This window comes from Salvia miltiorrhiza, chromosome 1, assembly GCF_028751815.1.
Source record: "Salvia miltiorrhiza cultivar Shanhuang (shh) chromosome 1, IMPLAD_Smil_shh, whole genome shotgun sequence".
In the NCBI taxonomy this organism is placed as follows: domain Eukaryota; kingdom Viridiplantae; phylum Streptophyta; class Magnoliopsida; order Lamiales; family Lamiaceae; genus Salvia; species Salvia miltiorrhiza.
The window spans coordinates 48,660,417-48,687,241 of record NC_080387.1 but is presented as its reverse complement, the minus strand read 5'-3'; the positions used below and the strand labels follow the sequence as shown (position 1 = coordinate 48,687,241).

The 26,825-nt window shown below is 34.8% G+C and overlaps 2 protein-coding genes across 9 annotated transcripts; one reads left to right on the top strand and one right to left on the bottom strand.

The window, feature by feature from the left end:
- Positions 1-3,873: 3,873 nt before the first annotated feature.
- LOC130988690 (ethanolamine-phosphate cytidylyltransferase-like) lies at positions 3,874-10,098 on the top strand. Of its 8 annotated transcripts, none has more exons than XM_057912652.1 (10): positions 3,874-4,302; positions 5,227-5,631; positions 6,520-6,755; positions 7,132-7,310; positions 7,993-8,064; positions 8,429-8,496; positions 8,645-8,765; positions 8,948-9,013; positions 9,118-9,240; positions 9,775-10,098. In XM_057912652.1, exons 2-10 carry the CDS (start codon positions 5,279-5,281, stop codon positions 9,844-9,846), a joined length of 1,290 nt encoding a protein of 429 aa, XP_057768635.1. In that variant the 5' UTR covers positions 3,874-4,302; positions 5,227-5,278; the 3' UTR covers positions 9,847-10,098. The 8 variants fall into 8 exon arrangements, with proteins under 8 accessions (XP_057768635.1, XP_057768604.1, XP_057768590.1 ...); XM_057912632.1 differs by having other exon boundaries at positions 3,936-4,605; XM_057912641.1 differs by lacking the exon at positions 3,874-4,302 and adding an exon at positions 4,627-4,768.
- A 1,465-nt stretch (positions 10,099-11,563) lies between these two features.
- On the bottom strand, positions 11,564-13,535 carry LOC130988684 (probable glycerol-3-phosphate acyltransferase 2). Its single transcript, XM_057912596.1, has 2 exons — positions 12,673-13,535; positions 11,564-12,592 (listed from the first exon to the last, which is right to left on the bottom strand). The coding sequence occupies exons 1-2, from the start codon at positions 13,366-13,368 to the stop codon at positions 11,717-11,719; spliced, it is 1,572 nt and encodes a 523-aa protein (XP_057768579.1). The 5' UTR covers positions 13,369-13,535; the 3' UTR covers positions 11,564-11,716.
- Positions 13,536-26,825: the final 13,290 nt, after the last annotated feature.

The following is a 26,825-nucleotide window of genomic DNA, read 5'->3' as shown; positions in this document are numbered from 1 at the left end:
TCAGATCTGAATATAGAGCAAGAGTTTTGAGACCCATATCCGGCCCATGGATCCAATTATATATATAATTTTACTTTTATTTTCATGTAACTCTACCCTAAAGATCTATGGTTAATCTATACATCTCTTTTCATAAATACTCCATCTGTCCCACTTCAAACGTCATGTTTCTTTTCGGCACGATTATTTAGAAAAATATTAATTAGATTATTAAGTAGCGTGGTGTAAAGTTGAAAAGGTAATGTGGACCCCAAGAATTGTTGCTTTTTGAGAATAATATTTTCCATAAAGGGAAAGAAGATATTTGAAATGAGATAGTTCAAAAATGAAAACAAGACACTTGAAGTGGGACGGATGGAGTATAATTTTATTAAAGGTAATATTTTACTTTTATTTGAATTTAAATTTCATTTATTATTATTATTATTATTATTATTATCTCTTTTATTTGTGTTCAAAATATTATTTTTCTTTTTTAAGGTAAATTTTAAGACATACATTTCATCTCTTTTGTACCTAGCTATACAATTGAAATAAGTATGCATTCTCGTTATATTTTCTTCTTAAATTCTGTAAGATGTTGATGATATGAAAGTAGTTGTAACATGGAAGACGTCTTTGAACAATTACAAAAATGGATTGTTTCGAGATGTTATTGAACTATTAGTCTACTACTAATATGTTATTTAGTGCTTTATTATTATATTCTTGCTTATTTTGAATTCTTATAATTTTTTTTATGGATTATGATGTAATTATTTTTTTGAATGATTGTTAAAACTTTACACATTTAAATTTATTTTAAAAGACATAAAAAATATGAATTCGGGTCTGGACCCGATATGTTGTGGATCTTATGGATTTGGATCTCGTTTTTTTGGATTCAATGAATTTGAACCGTATTTAGACCTAATTAAGAAAATCTTGAGCTGGATCAAGTAAGATTTGATCCAGATCCGGCCCATTGCCACCTCTATGTGTGTGTGGATGTAGAATAAATTGTGGTAGATAAGAAATTACAACAATCGAAATACGAAATATGAAATTAAAAATACACAACGCATACTGCAAACAAATGAAAAACTACATATTTAGTTACCATTGTCGATTTTTTGCCAGATATGCTTGATCAGATAATTTTTAAGAACGGTGTGAGCTTCTATATTGCGAAGTTGTGCCCTATTTGTCATATAGCTTGATAAACTTGCAATACGTTCAATAGAAAATTTAAAAATTGGATCAACGTTTTATTCTCCATCTCCACTTTATCTACTATTTTGTGTTGGTCGAATTTTCATAAATTTTGTGAGATTGTGATAGTTTAGATAAATGTGTCGTTCATCTTCAATTATCGTATTGTGCATAATTATACAAGCAATCATTATTTTTTCCATCATATCACGATATCAAACAAAACATGATCACTTGATAAAAATGCAAACGAGCTTGGAGAAACGCCAAATGCTCGTTCAACATCTTTTCGGACAGCCTCCTGATGTTGAGCAAACAAATGATGCTTTAGAATGTGTGGAGAATTAATAAATTTTGACAAATCCTGCCTATCGAGTATATATGACAATTGGTGCTTCAGAAAACATACCCCCTCCCAAGTCCCACCTTTAATATACGAGGCTTTCATGATTTTCATTAATATTATTTTACATAAAGTTTTAGATATATTTATCAAAACTAACCTTATTTATTAGTCTGGTCATTAATTGTCTCATGTTTACAGCTTGTTTTTCTCTTCCTTTTCGTACTTTTGCGTTTCTTTTTTCAATCAAACTTCTCCATAATTATTCAGAAAACTTAAGGTTAATATAGGTAAACATATTTTTTCTTAATAATCGTGCAAAACGCTTAAACGACTTATATTAAAAATGGGATGGAGTATACAATTAAAGTTTTTATCGTGATCTTTAATTTATTGTGCATATAAAATATTTTATAACTAGCCGAATTTCATATTTAAAAAAAAATATAAAACAGACTAATAAGAAGATAAACAAAAATAAAAGAAATAAAATATAGTTTATAAATATTTTTTTGATTTTATTATAATTACAAAATCGCCACTCAATTTTAAAATTGATTTGAAATTGATTTCAAATTGAAAATTGACTATTTAATATATTATAAATTATAAATTACTAAACTTTTAAACTTTTTTGAGAATAATAACCCAGGGAATATAAAATTATAAATGAATACATATACTATAGTTATACATTGTTAACAATTATACTTTTACAATGTTTTATTAAAAGATCACACTGCATAAATAATTTGAGATTTTTTGAAATGAAAATTTAACAATTTGTGTACGTTTGAGAGTTATCATTGAAAGTTTTTCATGGTATATTCGGATTGTTAAGGGAGAAGTAACATATAGCCCCCTATCATATAACCCCTAACATATCATCTCTTGATTTTGGGCTTGTTGGCCCCTCAACGTCTCATAAAGAGTACAAAATCCCCCTTATTCTTGATGGACACTTAACTCCGTCCAACATTTTTCATTTTTTTTTTCTATTTTTAAAAGCGGGTCTCATTCTACGGATATAAACATCCAATTGAGGAATAAGAATAACAAAATTCACATAAGATCCCTAGCTATTAAAGTTTTATAACCCATGATTGCATCTACTAAATAACACATATGAATCTTGAAAATATCAACTGCTAAAATTATTAGCATCCATATTAATCAAATGCATGTATATATAAATTAAAGAAAAAATGAAAATTTTCTTCTTCAACATAGCAAAATTCATTGAAACCCGATGAAAAAAAATAAAACTAAATAAATCAATAAAAAAACGAAGGCATGAAACTTGTCTGCTTCTACAAAGCTTGAGACAATATTTTCAGGATTATATCAGACAAAATGAAAATTTATTAAAAATGTCAAATAAAGAAAGTTCATTTTTTGTACATTAATTGTCCATCAAGAATAAGAGATATTTTGCACTCATTTTGAGATGTCGAGGGCTAACAGTTCAAAATTAAGAAATAGGGTGATAAATATATTAGGGGGCCACATGATATAGAATTATTATTACTTCTTCCTATTGTTAATTATACATCATACTCGTAGTGATTGGTTAGCAAAGTTTACGCAGCGTTGAGCCGAGACCGAAGTGTTTCAGCGCAAGGTTGAAGTCTAAATTTAAACATTAAATCTGAAAATAGGAATTTGTGGCTGTTTGGGGTGGAATTCTATAATCAAACTGATGCCATATTGAAAAATTGGTTGGAGATTTTGTAGCTCAGGTCAATAGAATTATGGTCGTGGTCTCAATTTTATGAACCAGTGATCGAATATGTCAAAATTAAAGTCGTCTTCTCTTTTCTTTCTAATAATACAGTACAATTAATAATAATAATGATAATATATTTACCATAATATTTGACCAAAAAATTCATATCAGATAAAATGCCGTGTTCCAAACGAAATTACCCCAAAAAGAATCCTCCCATCTTCTCTTCCTTTTCTTCATGTAGAAGTTGCGAAAATCGAGCACGTAATCACCCAAAATATTGTACACTAGTCTACAACAGTTTGGTATTTTAGATGAAAAGATAAGTTTTCCCATTAAAAAAGAAAAGATAAGTATTTCTAGAAAAATATAAGTATGGGTTAATTATCGACATAATTGGTGTGTGCATTAGTTATTTAACCATTATAACATGTATACTTTGAAGTTTGAACCTAATTAGTCAAAACAATCGATGACACTCCACTACACCACACCATGCTTGTGGCGTGAGACACCCATGTACCATTTTAATATTAATGAATAATGATAAAGAAATATTCTTTACAAATATTTTTAAGAATTCGAATTTATAAATTTTAATACGTCAACTAGGTGGGGTAAGTCAAATTAAACAATTAATTGATTTCTCATCTCATAGCGAAGCCGTAGTTGTGAATAGAAAATTTGAAATGCAATCAAACAGATCGCAGGCAGCGTACCCACCTGTCTTCTCTTAGAGATTAAGAGAAGAAATTATTCATTTAAGAGCGACGACCGAATCCCATTCAGCTCAAATTCTGTGGTCACCATGGAAATTTGAAGATATTTAAGCTTTTTTCTCTTCCCATAAATCACCACTTATTCTGAGATTCCCCCCTATTTCCCTTTTCGGTACCTTCTTTTGTTTTCTTTTTTCGAAACAGAAGATCCCATCTTGTTTACCATTTTTCTTACAGTTACAGAGAAATTACGAGGCTGTCATTCGTAAATCTCCACCAAAGCAAGAAAATTGGTGACGCGGGAGGCACCAACCAAGAAAAAGGTGAAGATTCTCCACTGACAGGACACCCCATTTCTTGCAGAATCTTGATTTCTGCCATGGGCCTTAGCTTTTTGTGCAATTTACATTATGGAAATTCATTTTTTATTGTTTTCCCACCACATGTATTGCAAAGAAACAACGAGAAATTTCCTGATTTTTTTTTTCATTTCATCTTTTTTAGAACCAGTTTTTTTACTCAATTTTTGTGTATGTCTGTAATCGTATACTAATACGCGTATTTACCTTCACATTTTTCCTCTAATTTCTCGAAGTTCTCACCAACCCTTTCTCTGCTTCTCGCTGGTTCGTAATTTGCAATTCGATTTTATTTGAGTGTCAAATCCTTTTACATTGCGTGTCATGACATTGTTGTTAAATTGGTATTTCTTGTCGGGTTACATTTGGATGTGGTTGGAGAATAGATTTGCTGCTTTGATTTGAACGAAGTGTCTCTGTGAAGATTGCCGTATGGTGCTTATGTTTTATGCAGATCTTGCTTAATCTTATCCTCGAAAATTCATGTTCTATTCTTCAAATTTTCAATTGGTCTGATGAAATTTGATGCTTCCGAATAACTGAGTAGAATTGTTTTTGATATTGGCAGGTTGTGTTTCAATATTTTCCTTCTCAATTTTGTTGTTGATCTACTTTGCCTTCTTCACTGCATGTCTTCTTTTTGTTGCATTTTGATTTGAAGATATGATTTGGGATATGGTCATTGTGAGAATAACTCCTTCAAATATTAAAGTGATTGAACTTCTTGTTATTGGTGTGAAATTTGTAGCATCCAAATCCTTCTATACGAACTTAGTGATCTAACTCAAAACTCAGATATGATTCAAAAGAACTGGATGTTATGCAATTTGTACTTGGTTTGAAAATATACTTATATGTATACTCACATTTAGTGTAATTTCTTTGAAGGTTTGTGTCTCCTCTTGTATTGATTACAAAGGACCAAAGCAAGAGAAGGCAGATGGAATTCGAGAGCAGCAGTTGGATAAAAGATGGGGTTTGCTTCTACCCCCATCTCTTTGGTGGTATTATGATCACTTGTGCGCTGCTCAGTTTCTCAACAAGTTACTTTGGTATGATTGGTGTTCCACCTATGCCTCACCTTTTCCCCGACTTGAGGGTTTTCCACAAGAAAAAATCCTCAAAGAAACGTGTTCGCGTATATATGGATGGTTGTTTTGATCTGATGCACTACGGTCATGCCAACGCACTGAGACAAGCTAAGGCACTGGGAGATGAATTAGTTGTTGGAGTTGTCAGTGATGAAGAGATCATAGCCAATAAAGGCCCTCCAGTTTTGTCTATGGAGGAGAGGTATGTATTTGCAATGAATTCATCTAACTCTTGATTTTTACAAATAGTATGCTCTCTTCCCTTCAAGTTCACCGTTCAACTTTCACTATGAATCCACCATAGTTCTTTAATTTTTGATCACCGCAGCTTAGCTTCTTCTTCTTCTTCTTTCCTTGAATTATATATGCTCTGAAGATTCTCCTTCGTAAGCCTAGTGAGTGGTCTTTTCGTTTCTTTCTTTGCCACATAGGTTGCCCAGTAGTGGCAGGTTTGTAGAAGTTTGTTTTTCTGTTTTTCGGGTTTTGTAGTTGAGCAGTTTCTACCTGAAATACTTTATTAAATACTCTATATTTTCGTTCCTGGGTGTCAAGCTTGAGTATCGAACGTCAGGCCAAAAAGTTATGTAGCTGAAAGGCTACATAAGATATCACTTGTCGTGTGTACCAATGCATTATCAGTATTGCCTTCCTAATTTCAAGGGTTATAACTAAATCATGTTAAGACCTGAACCCAGAGTGTTGTTTCATTTGGACTTTCCGGAAGAGTGCTTTTCCTTTCCAACTGAAGAGTGAAGAGTAGGAATATTTGTGTTTTATCCTTGTTTGATCTAGCAGAAATTAATGAACTGATTTGACTATTGCAAAGGTAAATGAAATAGTTGTGTTACTTGGTTGATACGAATGTTCCATATGATTTAATAAAGAGATCTGCCGCTTCTCTCTAAGTCCTGAGGTCAACTCATACTATCTGTACCTTACTGACTGATTCAGTTTGTTCTGTTTGCTTCAGCAGTTTGTTTTTATGTTTCTTTTGCATTTTTATATTCCATCAGCATGTCATCAATGCCTATGCTATCATACATCTATAGATTTTTTAATTGAATAAATGCTGGATTTTTTTTTCTCTCAGGCTGGCACTTGTTAGTGGACTAAAGTGGGTCGATGAAGTCATTCCTAATGCTCCCTATGAAATTACAGAAGAATTTATGCACCGACTTTTCAAGGAGCATAAAATTGACTATATTATACACGGTGATGATCCTTGTCTTCTTCCTGATGGAACCGATGCCTATGCTCTAGCCAAGAAAGCTGGTCGCTACAAGCAGATCAAACGCACAGAAGGTGTCTCCAGTACGGATATTGTAGGTACTGTATTCCTCGTATTCTATGTTTTTAGTTTGTGATAAACAATGCTTACTTGGTAATTGGTATTGTTGAAAGAATCCTGTAATGATTTAAGGTGTCCATTATTTTTAATTTTCTAAAGCAGTCAAGTGTTGTTTACATCTCTCATGTTTCAGGTCATGAATGTGTTCCTCATCCAACTATTAACAACCTGATATTAATATGAGTTTATGATCAATTCATTTTCATGTCTATATGAAATATATTGTGATTTTTTTTTGGCTCAACTTGTTAAGATTTTTTATTTCCTAGAATGTTTTTAAAAATGAGCTATTCCCAAAAACTCTAAGATTTGATGACTATATCACATTGTTATTCTGATTTGATATGTATGTAGGAAGAATACTTTCGTGGGTGAAGGATGCTAATGTTGACAAACTATGCTCAGAATCATCTCAAGCAAATGAAAGTGAAAACTTAAACAGCAACACGGTTAACAAAGTCCAAGCAAAGGGTGTCCAAGTTTCGAGTTTCCTACCTACTTCAAGAAGAATTGTGCAATTTTCAAATGGCAAGGTATGTTTGCATCTCTTAACTTATACTATCCTGCTGAAAATGGCAACTGTAGATCTTTAATACTAGTATGAGTCTGTTTCCCACAGCCTATGTAGGTGACCTATGAAACTTGGTTGTCTTTCATATTTGTTAAATTCCATATTCAGAAATTTTAATGCTCTTATAGACATATATGGTGCGGGTCAAGGAACAGTAACTAGAATATAGAAACCGTATCCTGTCTATAATGAAATATAAGTTTTGGCAACCAAATTTCCAGGTTTCTGCGTGCTCTCAATTGGTAAGTGGTTAAAGGAACCATAAAGTATAGGCTTTTGTCTCTAATAAAATATATAAGCTCCAGACACCAGATTATAGAACTTCTCTATGTTATTCCTAAAAAACCATAACGATGGAAGAAAGTTAATATGCTTTTATGATCTCCTTTTTGTTTCTTTTAAGACCAGATTCTTTGTAGAATGTAGATAGAGTTACACCAAAAGAATTGAAAAAGAACGCAGGTTTTAAATTGTATTCTAACGTGGTCAGATAATCACATGATTCACATCCAGTTACGTAGTAGCAACCGATAACAGAGTGGTTACGTTGTGGTGTTTTCTTCAAATAGGCAATTTGACATAGATTCTTCCCTCTTTTGGCTGAAGGATTTGCTGGTAAAATTCTTTTTTCTGATCAATTTCAGGGTCCAGGACCAAATTCCCGCGTTGTGTACATCGATGGTGCTTTTGATCTTTTCCATGCTGGACACGTGGAGGTATTCTAGAACTTTTTGAAGCTTCAGTTCTCGGAACTCTTTTTTCAACTAGATATAGCTTTTGTTTACCTTGTGTTTCTGCATTAGATAATATAATCTACATCGTGCTTCTGATGACAACCATAAGGAATTCATAAACTAATAGCTTCTAAATAGGATCATTCAAACTGAATATTTACCTGTTTAGGGTGTGGTATTTTTCTTGGATGGTTTGCTTACGACTATCCTTTGCGCTTCGGGTTTCAAGTTTTAGTAAGGAAAAAACAAATTTTGAAACGTGTAAGTAGGAAGTTAGAACGTTAAAAATAGAAAATACTTGCCTACTGTTCCCCACTAGACTCAAATTTTGCTTTTCTGTTTACAGATTCTAAAGAGTGCCAGGGCACTTGGTGATTTCCTTCTTGTTGGTGTTTATCCTGACCACACTGTGAGGTATGGATCGTGTACTCTGTGTAACTGTTGTGACTTTACTCTGATTAAATTAACATTCTCATAAATACTCCTCAATTTTTATCAAATCCCAGAGCCAGACATGTTTTAGCCTCACTGTTAGTCATGCTCATGGTTTCCTTTGCTGCAGTGAACTTCGTGGCAGTCGTTACCCACTGATGAATCTCCACGAACGTAGCCTTAGTGTGTTGGCATGCCGTTATGTTGATGAGGTCATCATTGGTGCACCTTGGGAAGTCACGAAAGATGTGGTAAGGTGTTTCTGCATATTACTTAGTTTTGTTTTTTGCTGTCAAAACAAATGTGTTAAATGCAAATGGTGCCTTGCTTTTGAACTTCGATCATGTCTTTACTTTAATTTTAGACTTGCTTGGGATGGTTTTGGATGTATATTCATATTTTGTAATATTTTCTAATGTTTGGCATGTTATAGATGACCACGTTCAACATATCTTTGGTCGTACATGGGACAGTAGCTGAGAAGAACCCTTTCTTGAATGTAAGTTGAATCATTTCTTACTTGTGTATTGGATATGATAGCGTATTCAAGCTACAGGTATATGATGAAAGCACAATGCTAAAAATGGCAATTATGTTATGCAGGGGAAAACAGATCCTTACGCGGTTCCAAAATCTATGGGGATTTTCCAAACGCTGGAGAGCCCCAAGGACATCACTACCACTTCAATAGCAGAGAGGATTATTGCCAATCACGAGATTTATTTGGTATATCCTTCTCTAACATATTTCTACCTAGGTTGGAGCCGTTTGGACATTCAATTTTCTAGAAAGTTCTTGAGTATAATATAAATGAAGCTGATAGAAGTAGGGTTACTTGTTTTATCCGATTTTTCCCCCTTCCTCGACATTAACATATACAGTTAAAGATGATGCAACATTTTGAATATGCTAAGTAGTCAAATATATCCGTAACTATTATTGTCTTTTTAGTTCTATCTCGAACTATCAACTTTGACTAATTGATGCCCAAACTAGGAGAAACTAAGTAAATCTGTCAGGACACATTTTCCAGTATTTGAAAACAAGTATGTGAAAATGAGCTGAAGCCATGTAAAATTCATGATGATCCCAGCTTTCGAGTACCAAAAAATTGTTGGCGGATAGGGATTTGTATAGTTTCTCGTAGTTTGGGTATCAATTGGTGAAAATCAATTGCTAGTTTGTGATATACATGAGTATTGGTTGAGCTGATTACTTGTTAAATGTGTGGTTATATGAGTAAGGGTGGTTTTGTTACAGAAACGAAATGCGAAGAAAGAAGCAAGTGAGAAGAAATATTACGAGGAGAAGACATTTGTGGCAGCAGACTGAGCCCTCCTCCTCTTGAGGCAGATCGAATCCGTATAGTTTTGCTCTTAGGAATCCGTCGAGAAAAAAAAAGGAAAAAAACAAAGAAAAAAACAAAAGTCTAGGACTGTCGATTCTTTTATTCTGCTTTAATGTTATAGCAGTTTTACCTATGTATTTGTAAATTATCAGATCAGCATCGGCCACCTTTTTATTCGTTTATTTTTGGGCATCTCCTCTTCTGAAGAGCCCCAATTCAGTTGAGCTTTCAATCCACGCCTTTGTATGTATATATGTATGTATGTATGTATGAACACGATTCGGTCCGGCTCAATTGACATCTCTAATACGCGCGCCATAAATGATTTCGGGGTCGGGTTGCCTTAACTCGGTTCCTGGTTCCGATAATTTTGATATGGGAAACGGTTTTAAACACTTAATTAATTGGCATGGCACATGTAACATAGATATCAAACCAAAAACCCAAACAAACTCACAACTATTGATCCTTTCTGCGATCGCTAATTAAATGCTTATCGATATGGACCTGATTCAAGCTGTCGAAATGCATACACTTTATTTATAATTTCTCCATTTTCTTGTAAATTTCCCTTACAATTTTACGTGATAATTTTTGGATAGAACTTGTGCCGATGCAGCAGGCTGCAAGTTGCTGAGAATTAGTAACAATCAATCATTTTCGGCTTTAATTACATTTTCTGATTGGAGATTATCAATGACCCTACATTTAAATATATGGTTACATATAATCTATTGCATAGAGTAAGGAATCTCACGCATTTTTGGCTCTCATGCATTTGGGGGGGGGGGGGGGGGGGGGGTATTAATAACTAAGTCTAAAACCAAAAACTGAAAAAAACAAAAAAAACTGCGTAATATAGAACTATGCAAATCTCACAGCTGTCATCCAGCATTTCATCAATTTCCTTTCTAAAGGGAAATCGCTTTTTGAATCGATAGAGATTTTTTTTCCCCAAAAAATATTTATTTGATTAATTAAAATTTAAAGGACCAGAGCTCCCAGAGCTGGTCTCTTGTGAGGCCAGCTATACCATGCAGATCCGAACTAGTTACTATACGTAAATGATACTATACATATAGTATTTGCTAGTAATAAGTGACACTGTTAACAAGTGACATTTTTATCAATAACAAACGGCATTATGCACATAAATGAGGATATAAAATGATATTTTACTTAATACTAATTGATATTTTTTTAAATGTGAATGATAATTTTGTAATGACTTTTAATACATAGAAATGATACTTTAATAATATTTTGTTAGATGGGTTGGGATGGGACGGACGTGGGTTGACTTCGCCCGCATGGTATCTGACAGGAGAATTTGCTAGTGTCGAAAATTCAATTTAAAGTTAAAAAAAACTTTGTATTTTGAACTAAGAAAGCCTATTTTCAAAATTTCATCACAAAACTGATATCCTAGGCGTTGGTTTATACTATATTTTACTGTATTTGTTTTATCACTTTTCATAATTCTGTAGATGTACTCTAGCTCATCGTATACACCAGTACCAGATAGTTAATTAGGAACCAAATTAAACATATATGACGTTATATTTTCTCATATGATCTCAAAACTTCCCAACCTCTGAATTATAAATTCAGAACATATAACTAATTCTTGTTTTCCTGAACTCACATACCGACATATGAGAAATTAATACAATATGTATTGAGTGTTGCTTTTGTGTACAATTAATCTAAAAACATTATAATTTCCTTAATATATATAAAATAAACTGCACAACAAGAACAACATTCAATACATACTTAAACTTGTACTATAATAAATTCAATTAAAGAAGTTATATGTATTTCACGTTACTAATTATATATGTCTACAAATCATTAATAGTTGCCATCATTTCCTGCCAAAATCAAGTACTTATCTTTCCTTGTAACCTTTGTGCACGTAAAGCCTAACGCCTTCGCTATCTGATTTTGCACCAAATTTGCCACCACGAATCTCGACTCTCCATCACCACCATCATTGGCTCCACGCACCACATCTAGAAACCGAACCGCATAGCTCACCCGCGGATTCATAAGGAAGAACAACGGATCCATCCACTTGGACCCGCCAGCTGTCGTCCCGTAGAACATGCCCACGCGGCAGTCCACGGCCACGGGGAATATCTCGTCGCTTATCTCCGCAAACAAAGGGCTAAATCTCAGCAGATACGCCTCCCTGCACGTGGTCCCCTCGGGGCACACCACGAGATCCCCGCCCCGGCCCAGCACCCGACGCATCAGCTCGGCGTCCCGGGCCCGGTTCCTCGTCAGGCGGACGGTGTCGATTACCGACACGGTCTCCGAGACCCTACTCAGCCCGTAGGTGACCGCGGTCAACGGCGTCTCGAGGCTGTAGTAAATGAAGACCGGGTCAAATAGCGTCCGGTGATTGCAGACGTATAATATGCCCTTGCCAAGGAGCTTTCTGTTCACGACCGAATTGGAGAAGGCCTTTGACTTGGAAACCCTAAGCTGCATTCCGAGCAAGTGCAGGAGCCAGAGCGCGATTTTCGGCGGAGCTGCGAAGAAGACGATTGCTCTGGCAACGGCGAGGGCGAATCCAAACGGGAGCCACGCGAACATGGCGGCCGCGGCCGCGAATGTTGGCCGGAAAGCCAACCTCCCGTCGTGAAGGATGAGCGGTTTAGGGTATGAATCTCTTGCAAGTTGATGCCAATTTCTCCTTTCTTCATCGCTCACTAAGTAAATCTCCTGCAATTCCAACTCCAAATTACAACAAATTAAAAATTAAACATCTTAAAAAGAAAAGAAAAGAAAAAGTAGATTTGCACCTTGCAACTCGAAAAGAGTCGATTTGGGAAAGGCTGCAGCTTCGAGCTACAAAATCCAATGGCGCTGGAAGTGATTACACCATCTAAAGAAGGCTCTCTTCTTTGTTCCATAAATCCCAAGAAATAGCCATGGAAGAGTTTGAGATCTCTTCCAACAACGAAGTCTACGTCTAGATAATCTATCAAGAAGCTTTCCACCATGATTTGAGGCAAACTGCTCACTGCAACCGTTGTCTTCGCTCTTCGTATGGCAAGAAAGCTTTCCATCCCGACGTCTTCTAGGAAGAACTTAGGGAGGACGGATTTCCCTTCTTTAAATCTCTCGCTCTTTAACCCCAGAAAGCAGATCATCACCATGGCCTTGAAGGCGAAACCTTCAGCCAAAACCCTAATCAAAGGATAGAGAAGGAGGAGAATGAGTGACCTTATTGGGCTGCCAGCTTCAAAAGCTACAAGCATGAAGTAAGGGAAAAGTGAGGAAGATTTGAGTAGGGCTTTTTCGACGTCGAAGATCACAACCCGGTTTTCGAGGTCTGGTTTCTGGCCGAGAAACCGGAATTCTTGAAACTCGGGTTGTGTCGTTGAGGTCGTCGCATCGCTGTGGAGATTCTTGGTGTTAGGGTTTTTCAGATATTTGAGAAAAATGTAAAAGAAGAGGGCGATTTTGTTGAAGCTGGGGATGATATTGAGAGCCATGTTTGCATGATGAATGCAGCATTTGCATGGAACGTGCTTGTCAATTTATAATATTCTTGTTTGGTTTTCCATAACCCGTTCCCATATAGTTTCGCCGCCATTCATGTGTTATACTTTCATCTTATTTCTCGTGTTTCGCCCTTTGCTATCGCGATACATGCATCATTAATTTGTACATTGTTATTCGCAAATTTGAATAAGAAATTAAAGTCAAATAATTTTGGGCAAGCAGTATTGCTGATTGTGATTTGTGAATTGTGACACATTAAAGGAAATTTGGGGCCGACCCTTTTTCCATCTATTTCAAATTTGGGAATTATAAATTCAAACCGATATGGTGATATGGGCAACTTAGGTATGAGATCTAGTGTCCCACGATTTTATGTGTGCCACTGTGTCCCATGCTTATATCTATTATTTTAAAAATATTTTTTTTATAAAAATAAAATTTATTATAATACTATGAATTATATTTAATATTTATTTCAAAAAATTAAATTTTTTAAAAAGTATATACCATCACTTTGGTTAGTATATTGTGTAGAGTATCTATCCTTAACCGAATCATCAAAATTTGTTTTTCTACATATATTTAATATTTCTTTTGAGCTTGTTCTACATATATATCTAATTTAACTTAATATCAAATGAAGAAATAAAACAGTTTCCTCATTTTTAGACTATACTGTACATAGGGCCGGGTTTTATCCAATACACACCAAAAATATCGGTTGCAGATTTTCACAATATAAAAAAAACAAAAAAAATGGTAAATCCAAAATAAAAATGTATTGTTTTTTTTTTTTTTTGAGGTAAAAAATGTATTGTTTGAAGATGCCTCTATTTCGAAATTTACCGCTCCCTTACTCCTATATAGAATAAAAAGTTTTTGGATTCAATTCACTTAATATGTGTGTGTGTGTGTTTGTTTTGGCCGATTTGTTTAATATTATATAATTAATGGCTAAATAAAATAAAAAATAGCATTTGTACGTAGTGTGGTAACCATATTGCTATATCACTTATTTATGCATGTACGGTAAGTGAGATTTGATCCTCAATTTCTATTTCCTAATTTAAATGAATTAAAATAACAATAATTAAATACTGCAAATATATTTATTCACGTTATTAGGAATGGAAATAAATCACATGCGAGATAATTGGTCCAGATTATTTCTAGTCCAAAGCAAACAAAAATTTCCGTCCGTGATTATTTTTAATATATTTTTTTTAATTTTTATTTTTACCATAAGCAATATTGATGACTAAAATCCCTAATATTTGGTTTGGGTTGGAAAGGTACATATATAATTTGATTTGGTATTAGTCCGAATTTAACCAACTTTTGGGCCATAGCTGATCTTTCAATGCCCGACCATTATTCGAGATGCGCACTGTATAAAAATCATTTTTATACAAAAATTGATAAATCAAATAAAATAGCGCTAAAAAATTATGATGTGCGCGACGACACCTAATTAACTTTGGTTTATAATTATACGTCACAAAATCTCTTGTACACTCGGGTGTATAGATTCGTACTCAAATCCTATTCGCATGCTAATTTAAATTCGCATCCTGATCCAAATCATGTAAATGATATTATTCAGTTATACAAATGACACTACTTATAATTTACATTATTCAATAATATAAATGACACTGTAACATTTTAAAATGTTATAATGTCATTTTCAGTCTTATAGTGTTATTTAAAATATTATAGTGTCATTTACAATTTTATAGTGTCAATTACAGAAAATGTCATTTATATTTCTGAATAGTGTCAATTATACACAGTGTCATTTACAATGTTATAGTGTCATTAATTTATACGCAGTGTCATTTGTATAACATAATAGTGTCAATTACAAACAGTGTCAATTACAAGACCGTTGGTGATCGTTACAGAATTGCTTGATCAAACTTGAATTAGGATACAGATTTAAATCATGATGCGGGTCAGAATTTGAGTACGAGTCAACCCGGGTGTACGGTACACCCGAATATACCCAAGACCACCTCATTATATATATATCAAGGCTCGATCTAAAAGTATTAATGGAATTAATGCATAACCTTTTAATTATGAGATTGCCACCCCATATATTAGTGGAGTAATTAATATGAAATATGAATATAATGTAAATAATATTATTTGGATTGTGTTCTCAAAAAAAAAAATTATTTGGATTGTTTGAAGTGATAGTGAATTAGTAAGATGAAGGACCACCTCTTATTTAATGTTAGGAGGGAAATTTATGCAGACTTGGGAACTTGTAGTAATAACAGTAAGGCCATCAAATAAGGATATAAGAAAGCGGAAAATTGATGGCGATAATCATACGCTTTCTTGCTCCCACGCATTAAACTTTGACGAAATTCATTACTGAAAACTTACCGTCTAGGGTGCTCATCAACTCAATATCTCTACACTTCAATTAAATCAACCCTTTACTTTTATCGTCTTTTCATTAATTATAGAATTGACACAGCACCGATTGATGAGATATTTTTCAGCTTTATATGAAAACTAGTGTGGCCCCACGGTTATACATTTTAGTATTTAAATTTTTTATATTACAATTAAGTTCAACCAAACACATGTGAATATTAAACAACTTATAAACTATTCAGGAGCTTGTAAGGTTTTCCAAAGTGTATGGCAAAATAAACTTTTAAAGAGCTTATAAACAGGTTTTAACCTTCTAAAAAATTAAGTTCCTCTACGCTAAGTTTTTTTTTTTTTTTCTTATTTTATTATAAGTAATACTCATTATTATAAAAATAACGCAATTATGATTTTTTTTCATTATATTTCATTCTCATTTCATCTCTTTTCGATTTTGTCTCTCTAATATTTCAGCTGCACTCTAAACGGTAAACTCTAAACCTGGGCCTATATTTCTCACTACAAAAAAACGCGTTTTTACCGGCGAAAACTACCGGCGGCGATTTTGTCGTCGGTAGCTAACGGCGGCATTCCAGGCGATTCGAACTTTCGAAATTACCGGCCAGTTACCAACGGCAAACTCGCCGCCGTTAACTAGCGACGGCGACGCCGCCGGTAAATTTCGAATATATAATAAAACATTAAATTAACACAATTACCGACGGCGTTTGTGCCGTCGCTAGCTAGCGGCGGCAATTGCCGTCGGTAATGTCGAATATTAGGGCACGCGTAACCTCCTTTTTTCACTTTTGCGCAGAACAGATCCCCCCCACCCCCCGCCGCTTCGCCCCTGCTGCTGCTGCCTGCTGCTTCCACCAGCTGACCACCGCCGCCGAACCCCGCCGCCGACCGCCGCCGTGCCAGCCGCCCAGATAACTCTCTTTCTCTCTCTCTCTCTCTAGATCTCATTTTAATTATATATATATATATATATATAATTTTTAAATTTTAACTTATATTATTTATTTTAGTTCGACGATTTCGTTTCGCCGCTTTCTTCACGACACCCGCCGGAAACCACCACCGTACGCTTCTCTTGTTTAATTATTTATTTAATTATTTATGTATTTATATGTTAATTAAATAGATTTATTTGTTATATATAGTTAATAATTAATTTATAATTGGCTTTGTTTATAAATAAATTATATGAAGCATGAATAAATTTAAATTATATCAATTGAAGCATGATTAATTTTAAATTATATTAATCAATTAGTATATGTTGTTAGTTTAATTTTAAATTATGAAGCATGATTAATTTTAATCAATTAGTTTAAGTTGTTTGTTAGAATAATTTATATATGTTGGATAATTTTGTTAAATTAAATGTTAGGTGCTATGTGTTTATGAAATGTTATGTTATTATATATATTGTGGGATAGATTTAATCAATTTCTTAAGGATCTTCTCCCTTTGGGATAGAAATTGATTATTTCTTAAGGATCTTCTCCCAACAAATGATTGTTTTTAATTTAATTACCATGATTTTTATTGCTTTTATTTGTATTGTATTATTACTTCGACATTGGGGGGCCGGGTAGACCTAGTATAGGCTTAGTAAATTAGGACCACTATGGGAGGACGGTATTTCAGAGGCATCCTACGACTGGGTAAGTATTTTAGATTAAATTACTGTTTCTCGTACACCATGATTAAGTGATAAAATTACTTGTACACAGTGTTTTGTTGGAGCCCTCCGGCCTGTCGAAAGCTTGCACGCGCACATTTAAGATGTTTGATAACCCAGGCGGGTACACATGGAAGTTGACGCCCCCGGCGATGAAGGATAAATTTTTTGATGAATTATAGGTACAATTAAATTTATAGTACATATAAATATATCATATTAAATTGTTAAAATGTTTGATATTAAATTAATTCTCTTTCTTTCAACAGAAAGAGTTTCTGTGGCAGCCCGGTGATGAGCGTGACGTGAGGAAAATGTGGGTGAAAAACGCCCGCAAAAGGTACTCCGACATGATGAGCGACTACAAGTCAGACCTCAAGCAGTGTACTCGCCAAGGGAGAGAGATGTCTAGACCCGTCTGGATGACTCCCGATTTTTGGACTGGACTCCGGGATTACTGGCATCGTCCCGAGGTTGAGGCTGTTTCAGATCGAGCACGTGCCAACCGGATGTCCAAGCTCGATGGGGAGGGTACAGGGATCAGTAGGCACGTGGGCGGGTCCCAGTCAACTCGTATCCTGCAGCAATATATGGTATGTAATTAACAAATAATTAAGTATATAAATTAAATTAATATCTTGACTAATATAACTTATTTATCTTATATAAATGCATATACAGAGCTTGGAGCCTGATACTCCCCAGGATGCACCGAACTATGCCACCTTCCTCCGCCTCCACATGTACGCCGACGGAAGTTATACGTCGGAGAGAGATGCAAGAATTGACGTAAGTGTTTAAGTTTATTCAAATATTTAGTGAATGTATTTATTTTCTAACAATTATGCATTGTTATGTATGAATTAGGCCGAGGTTCATCGACTGGCCGCTGCCACAGGACGACAGGAACGGCTAGATGAGGTGTATTTGGAGGTGGTGCATCCGGATAGGTCACGGATCTACGGCGTCGGGAGTGTCGGGCAGAGTCAGGCTAGTAGGGGGTCTATCCGCAGCACGGGCAGTTCTGCGGTGTCTCAACAGCTTTATGAGACACGGATCACCACGCTGGAGGAGCGATTGGCGGCAGAGCAAGCACAACGCCAACAGATGGAGGAGCGCATGGCGGCAGAGCAAGCACAACGCCAACAGATGCAGGACCGCATGGCTCAATTGGAGGCGTTTATGAGGATGTATAATGCTCAGCCACCTCCACACCCTGATGCCGATGATGATGATGATGATGATGATGATGATGATGATGATGATGCTTAGAACTTTCCGTCTTTTATTACCATGCTAGACTTATATTTATGTTTTCAAACAAAATTACATTTGCACTTTCTTTTCAAATTTATGTTTTATTGAACTATATATTTCAAGTGCTTTAATTATTAAAACTATATATGTTTTATATATTTATGACAATGATGATGATGATTGCATTTAACATAAACAAATAAATTCAAATCACATTATAATAACCAAAATTAAAACACTTTTGGTGTATTAATGTTAAAAAAAAAAAAATTAATTAATTAATTAATAATTAAATATTAATTAAATATTTTACCGACGATAAAAATAAGGACCGAAACGAACTCGATCACTAATTAACAACATATTTCAGGTATTATCTCCACATATTCAAAGATTATAATTATATGAGTGAGTATATAGCATTTAAATGAATTAATAGATGTAGATATATCAATAATACGAGTGTTCTGTACTGGTGACCACTCGAAAAGAATTTCAAAGTTAAGCGTGCTTGACACAGAGCACAAGCAAGATGGGTGACCCACTGGAAAGTCGGGTCGCCGACTGGGAAGTTCGTCTAAAGTATGCAATACCGTATAAATACGGAAATAAATTGTGGATATACAATATACAATTATATAAATAAATAAATAAATAAATAAAATAAAATAAAATAAAATAAAATAAATAAAATTAAAAACATTACCGTGGGCAAAACGCCGTCGGTAGTTACCGACGGCGTATAGCCCTCGGTAAATACCCGGCCTTCCTCCGGCAAAGAACCACCGGACGGCCGTACCCCGTTACCGACGGCGTTATGCCGCCGCCACTTAGCGGCGGTAATCGCCGTCGCTAGTTTTCCGGCAGGGGTCCGCCGGACTCCGGTGGCTCTCTACCGACGGCATAATCGCCCTCGGTAACTAGCGGCGGTGGATGCCGCCGCTAGTTCTCCGGCTTTGCTCCGCCGTTTAACGGCGACAATTCCGGCGGCATCGCCGCCGTTAACTGCCGACAGCGGATATTCGCCGCCGTTATTGTCGTTGCCGACGAACCGTTTAGCGGCGGGATCTTGCCGCCGTTATCGCCGCCAGTAACACTAGTTACCGGCGGCCGTCTTTTGTTACCGACGGCATTTCGCCGTCGGTAATCAACGATTTTTAAGTAGTGTCTATTCTATCACATTAATGATTAAAATTCATCGGCTACACTCTAAAGCCCGTGCAACACATGGTATGTCAATTTTATAGTACATTTTAACATTTAAGTTTTTTATATTACAGTTAAGCTCAGCCAAACACCCTGTAAATACTAACAACTTAAAAGCTATTTAGGAGCTTATAAGGTCCTTCAAAGTGTTTAGCAAAATAAGCTCTTAAAAAACTTATAAGCTATAAAATTAAGTAGGTTATAAGCTTCTAAAAAGATGAGTTCATCTACGTTAGATTTTTTTATGATTTTCTTATAAGTAACACTCATTATTATAAAAATAACTTAATTATGATTTTTTTTTCATTATATATCATTCTAATTTCATCTCTTTTTTATTTTCTCTTTCTAATATTTCAGTTGATCTCTAAAATTCTTTAGCTACACCTTAATCAAAACCGAGCATCGATATGGGAGAATTTGATACTTAACCCTAATAAAAAAAAGTTATCATATTTAGAGAGCAACAATAATTTTGAAGAAATTCAAACACGTACAATTTTCTTTATTTGTTATAACTTATAATTCAATTAAAATTAAAATCAAGAAAATAATAATATATCATAACATATTTTAGAAATTTTTTATGTAAATAATTTACACATGGCCTTATTTGTTTCATTTTGAACTTCACTAATTTTCAACTTATCTTGACAAATTAATTACTAAATGATTGGTCGGTATCTTTTATTTTTTAAATTTTAATTACTTGTAATTAATTTTGTTGAATTATTACCTTATAATTATTTTCATATTTATTGATTTAAGCAAATGATTAATCAATTCAACAAAAAAGGATTCATGTATTATTATCTTTGAAATATTTGTAGACATTCTTTTGTAACACGATAATTGTCACAGCCCGCCTTAACTAAGGATAGTTAAGCCGAGTGATCTACGACTAGGGATGGGGTTAAAGAATAAGGGAAAGAAAGGGGCATCATTTGAAACCGTAAATCTTACTTAACTTAAGAAAAATCATCGTATTTACTCATTAATACTCTTTTGAACAGTCTATGAAAGACAACATAAAACTTAATTAATATCATTAATCAAGTTATACATCATATGAAACCATTCTCTTAAGACTCAAAGTATGACATAACATACTATAACATCAACAACATCTTGCAGCGGAAAGTAGCTAGACATATGTATGAAGACATATTCTAGACAGGTTAACTATTTATTAACAACCCTGGAGACTCCGCTCATTGCAGCACCATCATCACATCAGCTCAACCTGCACATTTAGAAAACATATGCAGGGCTGAGTACAAAAGCACTCAGTGGGCACGTATGCCTAGGTATAAAAATACATGCTTCAAAACTGTAAATTGTGATGCCATCATAAACAGTACAGCAAGGGAGTTTTTCGCTAAAAAGGCCCAAGCTTACTAAATTCATTTGTGATTCTTAAGTTCGTCTGATCAGACTAAGTTCTTTTGTAATCTATCATATCTGAAACTGTGTGCCGGAGAGGTGGCCACCTCTCACGGTCACTTGACCGGCCAACCCGCTAGATGACTCACGGTCACTGGTGTACACTAGCCCTGGCAGGATAGCTATCAACTGCTCAGGACCCGAATTCGATTGCATCATTGGCAAAGCCAAAGCAGATAGATATCATACTAAAATTTAAACATTTTATGGCAAGACAATACTTGAAATAACTTTAACTCAAATATTTTGTAACGAAATAACTTGCTCAAATGTAACATTAAACTCATTTGATAGATATATATAAAACTGAAATTAACAGTTAAATCATCTCATGCATTCATTCGTATAAGAGGCCTACGACACGCAGGGGATCTCTATATACGTATAGTAAAAGTAATGCCCACCTCGTTGTGTCTCTGTATCAATGAGTAACGTCACTCTCTCCCTCAAGTCGTTACTTCCCAAAAGGACCTTCATCGTTATGAAGAATTGGTGAGAAGTTATAAAAGAAACCTCGATTAATAATCTAATCTCTTTTATGAAACATTAGTATCTCTAATGTTCATCTCTCTTGATTGTTAATCAATATAACAATTATTATCTCCCGTCATTACTCATTAATTATAACATCCTTATGTTATAATTAGCAGCGCTTCAATTAAAAGAAATATTTAACACATCGAAAAGTCCACTTTCTTAGCAGATCTATTCGCTCTCATCTCGTCTAATTAACCGATTAGAAAGTTAAACTTTCCATTAGGCATGTATTTGAGTCACGGGTCAACAAGAATTGACTATGCTCAAATTCTAATTTCACTAAAAATTTCGGCATGACCTATTCATATATAATGTCAGCCACGAGATTTCAACGCGTGAATCTCACTACGTGAACTCGTCTCTCGACTCAAAACTTAACATCTTGACATCTTTTCAACGCAAACCAAACAATTCAAAATCATCAAAACTCTTTATCAGTAAACTATCATTTATACTCGACACCAATTGTTCGAGTGTCAGATACCAACATTTATGTGCGTTAATCATAACTCTCACAACTCACACCATTTAGTCATATCGTATCATCCATCAAAACAAATATAATCAAGTTGTTTTCTAGAAAGTTTTGCTGTTTTTGTGTCATCTTTAAAAATTCATAACAACCAACTCAATCATCATAAACTATCATACCAATTGATCTCAAAAACTTCATGAAGTGTAGTTCACTCTAAAAATGGTAGTTAACCAAAAAGGTTAAAGGTTTTTGGAGATATTGCTCTTTTAGTGCAGGCTGTCAAAGATTGACAGTTTCTGCCAATTTTGTTTAGGCCATTAGAAACCAAGGCAAACCTTAATAAAATTCCATCAAATTTAATCATCCAAAACTAAAGGTATCCTTGAAGATTTGGTTAAATTTTCACAAGAGAAAACGTTCATATGATCTGCCAAATAAACAATGAAACTCATACACTTTTACTGTTGGACAAATATGACAGCAGAACAGGGCATTTTTGAAATAATAAACTGCTCTGTTTCAGAGGTCATAAAAATCGAAATCTTATGTTTTTAGAAAATTATTGAAGTCTAGTTTCGTTTAAAAAAAACGGTGATGCAAAATCCTTCATGGATTAATAGATATAAACGTTTTTGTGAAGTCTACCAATAGTTGACAGATTCTGTCAAGGATTTTTCAAAATATCTTTAAAATAGCAAACATCATCCAAAAGACATGAAATTTTGCAGCAACGAAATACACATATCATAGATAAACATACTAAAATTTCAGAGCCATCAAGCAATGAAAACTCATCGAAACATAAGCTTGAAACTGCTGTAAAATTTTGACAGAATTCCAGTTTTAATTTCGTTCAACAATTATCATCCATAAATTGTAAATCAATTAGCATGCTCATGTGATATCGTAGAACACATATACGCAATAATATTCATTATGCAACGTCCCAAACTTCACGAATTTAAATAATCATACTCTAAAAACTTATACAATTTTCGTGCTTGGAAAAATACGAATTTAATATATATCGATTCTAGCATACCCCTAAGCACAAATATCAAGTCAAAACGATCAAACAAAAATCGAAAGACAAGCTAATATGTGAAAAACGGGGCTGCCCTCATGGGTTTCATAGCTACAGTTCGTTCCGTTCTTACTCCCTTCATTAAACATGCTCAACATCTACCCAAGAACAACATACTAAAATTTCACGACGATCCGACGTCGTTTCAAAATAAAGTCGAGAATCGACGTTTTTCGACGTCGACGAAAATCGAAAAGAAAACCATCAAAACGTAGGTAGAGATCTTACCTACTTAGATACGTGATCGAAAAGATGATCGGCGCTCGTCTCGGTGCTCAAATCGGAAGTCAAAAGCTCTAAGCTAATGTTTTCGTATATTTTCATATATCGATTCGTAAGACCAAGCTCCCTTATTTATAAGCGAAGAAGACAATTCTAAATTGTCTTGTCTTCCTTAGTCAACAATTACGACTAAGGAATTCACACTTGAGTCAACAATTACGACTAAGGAATTCACACTTGAACTGTCTTACTTAGTATTAGAATATATCAAATATATCCTAATCTAGTCCATAATATCTTTCAGTTTTGGTGGGGTAGCCTTAGATATTTAAGATATTAACCCGTTAGTCGTTAAATATCCCGTTTCGTCTCGTTTTAACGACTAATTACCCACATTCTTCGTTACTCACCCTCTTAACTCCTACTCACTTTCATTACACTCGTAATTCTATATAAATATAGAAAATGCAAGCTCGTTCTCGAAATTCTGATAAACGAGCTCGGTTCGTTTATCGAGAAATCCCGATTTACTATTCACTCGTCGTCCAAAAATAAAAACTTTCATTATTGGACTCGTATCGAAAAATTAAGAATATTTCTCGACGACATGCACGTAAGATTTTGAAAGTCGACAAAAAGACGAAATAGCAGTATTTTACTATTCATCGTCAAAAAGTCAAAAATTTCAAAAACGTCTTAACGGACTCAGATCTCACTTCCGAGTTCACCGTTCTCATTCAAATAATTATCTCAAATTATTCAAATACTCAAACTCAATTACGGATATAAAATCACACATCATCCTCACATCATCAAAAGAACATCTCAACATCTTTAAAATATAACAACAAAACTTCATATAACTCCTCATCTCTATACAAAGTAATCAAACAAGGGATCTTATACCCTACTTACTCAAACTTAAGCAATTAAACACGTCATCAAAAGCCCGGGTATTACATACCTTCCCCCTTAAAATAAATTTCGTCCCGAAATTTGTACCTCTTGTAAATGTATCGGGTACTTCTCTCACATCTTATCCTCAAGCTCTCTTTCCACTTCTTTCTTAACTATCATATCTCCATTGGACCTTATCCAATGCAATCGACTTATTACTCAATTGCCGAATTTTATGATCTAACATCATCTGAGGTCTCTCTTCATAACTCAATTGCCGAAAATATATATCCTCTCAATTGTGACACGTGAAACACGTTATGCACATTTCCAAAGCTAGGTGACAAAACCAACCTATACGCTATTGGACCTATCTTTTGCAATATCTCGTAAGGACTTATAACTCTGGGTCTAAGCTGTCCTTTAACTCCAAATCTATTCATCCCCTTTGAGGGTGAAACCTTCAAGAAAACTTTGTCTCCTATCTCGAAACTTTGTCTCACGTCTTATATGCAAACTCAATTAGTGGCAACACATTCTCCCGATTTACTCCTCTATCAAGGATAGTAGTTCTTATCATATCTTCTATCGTCTGCTATGCTAAAATTCATCCTTGTACCCAACTCTTTCTGTAACTCATCCAAAAACGTGATGTAATTTTTTTTTTTTTTTTTTTTGAGGTGATCTACACTGGTACTCAATGAAATCTTATAATGTCACGAACATACAATTGTGCTAACTTATCTGGTCCATACGCGATTAGGATCGGTATGAAATGTGCATATTTTGTTAGTCGATCTACAATCACCCAAATTGTTGTATTTCCTCTTTGACTTTTCGGTAAAGCTATCACAAAATCCCTCGCTATGTGATCCCATTTCCACTCGGGAATCTCCAACGGTTTTAACTTCCCATAGGGTCGTTGGTGTAATGCTTTCACTTGCTGACAAGCTAAGCATCGCTCTACAAACGAAGCTATGTCTCATTTCATTCCGTCCCACAAAAATCTATTTTTTTACAACCTGATACATCTTTGTGCCTCCTGGGTGGGCGGTGTAAGGCGTGTCATGAGTCTCACCCATGATCGTATTCTTAAGTTCATCATCGCGGGGAATGCATCTTCTCCCCTTAAATAAGATAGCATTGTCTGATTTTTTTTTTTTTTTTTTTTTTTGTAACTCTTGAGATCTCCTGCTCTTATCCTTTCTCGTAACTTGTTCATTGTCTCATCTTTCCTTGTGCTTCAATCACCATTTTCCTCAAACTAGGCATCGTCGCAACAATACTTGCTATCGTCCCTGGTGGTTTTATCATCTCTATCCTCATCTTGTCAAAGTCCTTTATAAGCTCATCCTCTCTCATAAGAAGACATCCTAACTTTGACGAGACCTTTCGGCTCAATGCATCGGCTACTACATTGGCCTTGCCAGGGTGATAGTTAATGTCGCAGTTAACATCCTTTACTAATTCGAGCCATCTCATTTGCCTCATGTTAATATCCTTATGCTTGAAAAAGTATTTCAAAGTTTTGTGGTCCGTGAAAATCTCACATCTAACTCCGTAGAGATGATGTCTCCAAATTTTCAGGGCATGCACAACGGCTGCAAGCTCTAAATCATGCATTGGATAATTTATCTCGTGGGATCTAAGTTGTCGTGATGCATAGACTATAACTCTTCCTTCTTGCATCAAAACACATCCTAGCCCATTCTTTGACGCATCTGTGTAGATGGTATACTCTTTATCCATTTCCGGGACTAGCAGCACTGGTGCTGTAGTCAATTTCCTTTAAGCTCTTAAAAACTCTCTTTACACTCCTCTTTCCAATTGTACTTAACTTCTTTTCTCGGTCTTGCTATCATGGAAAATCCTTTAATAAACCTCTGATAGTATCCTGCTAAACCTAAAAAGTTGCGAATCTCGTTAGGCGTAGCTGGTGATCTTTACTCATGTACAACTTGTACCTTGACGGGGTCAACTTTAATTCCTTCGGATGATACAATATGTCCTAGAAAAGTTACTTCGTTCAACCAAAACTCGCACTTGGTGAATTTGGCAAAAAGCTTCTCAACTCTTAGCGTTTCCAACATCGTTCTCAAATGTTTTGGCGCTCCTTCTCATTCTTCGAATAGATGAGAATATCATCTATGAAAACTAGGATAAATTTATCCAGTTATTGATGGAACACTCGATTCATGTGATCCATGAAAACTACTGGTGCCTTCGTCAAACCGAATGGCATAACTATGAA

Coding starts and splice junctions, on each gene's coding strand:
- LOC130988690 (XM_057912621.1), top strand. CDS start 5,279: ATGGAATTCGAGAGCAGCAGTTGGATAAAAGATGGGGTTTGCTTCTAC. Junction 5,632..6,519: donor GTTTTGTCTATGGAGGAGAG/GTATGTATTTGC, acceptor TTTTTCTCTCAG/GCTGGCACTTGTTAGTGGAC. Junction 6,756..7,131: donor CTCCAGTACGGATATTGTAG/GTACTGTATTCC, acceptor ATATGTATGTAG/GAAGAATACTTTCGTGGGTG.
- LOC130988684 (XM_057912596.1), bottom strand. CDS start 13,368: ATGGCTCTCAATATCATCCCCAGCTTCAACAAAATCGCCCTCTTCTTT. Junction 12,593..12,672: donor GACTCTTTTCGAGTTGCAAG/GTGCAAATCTAC, acceptor TTGGAATTGCAG/GAGATTTACTTAGTGAGCGA.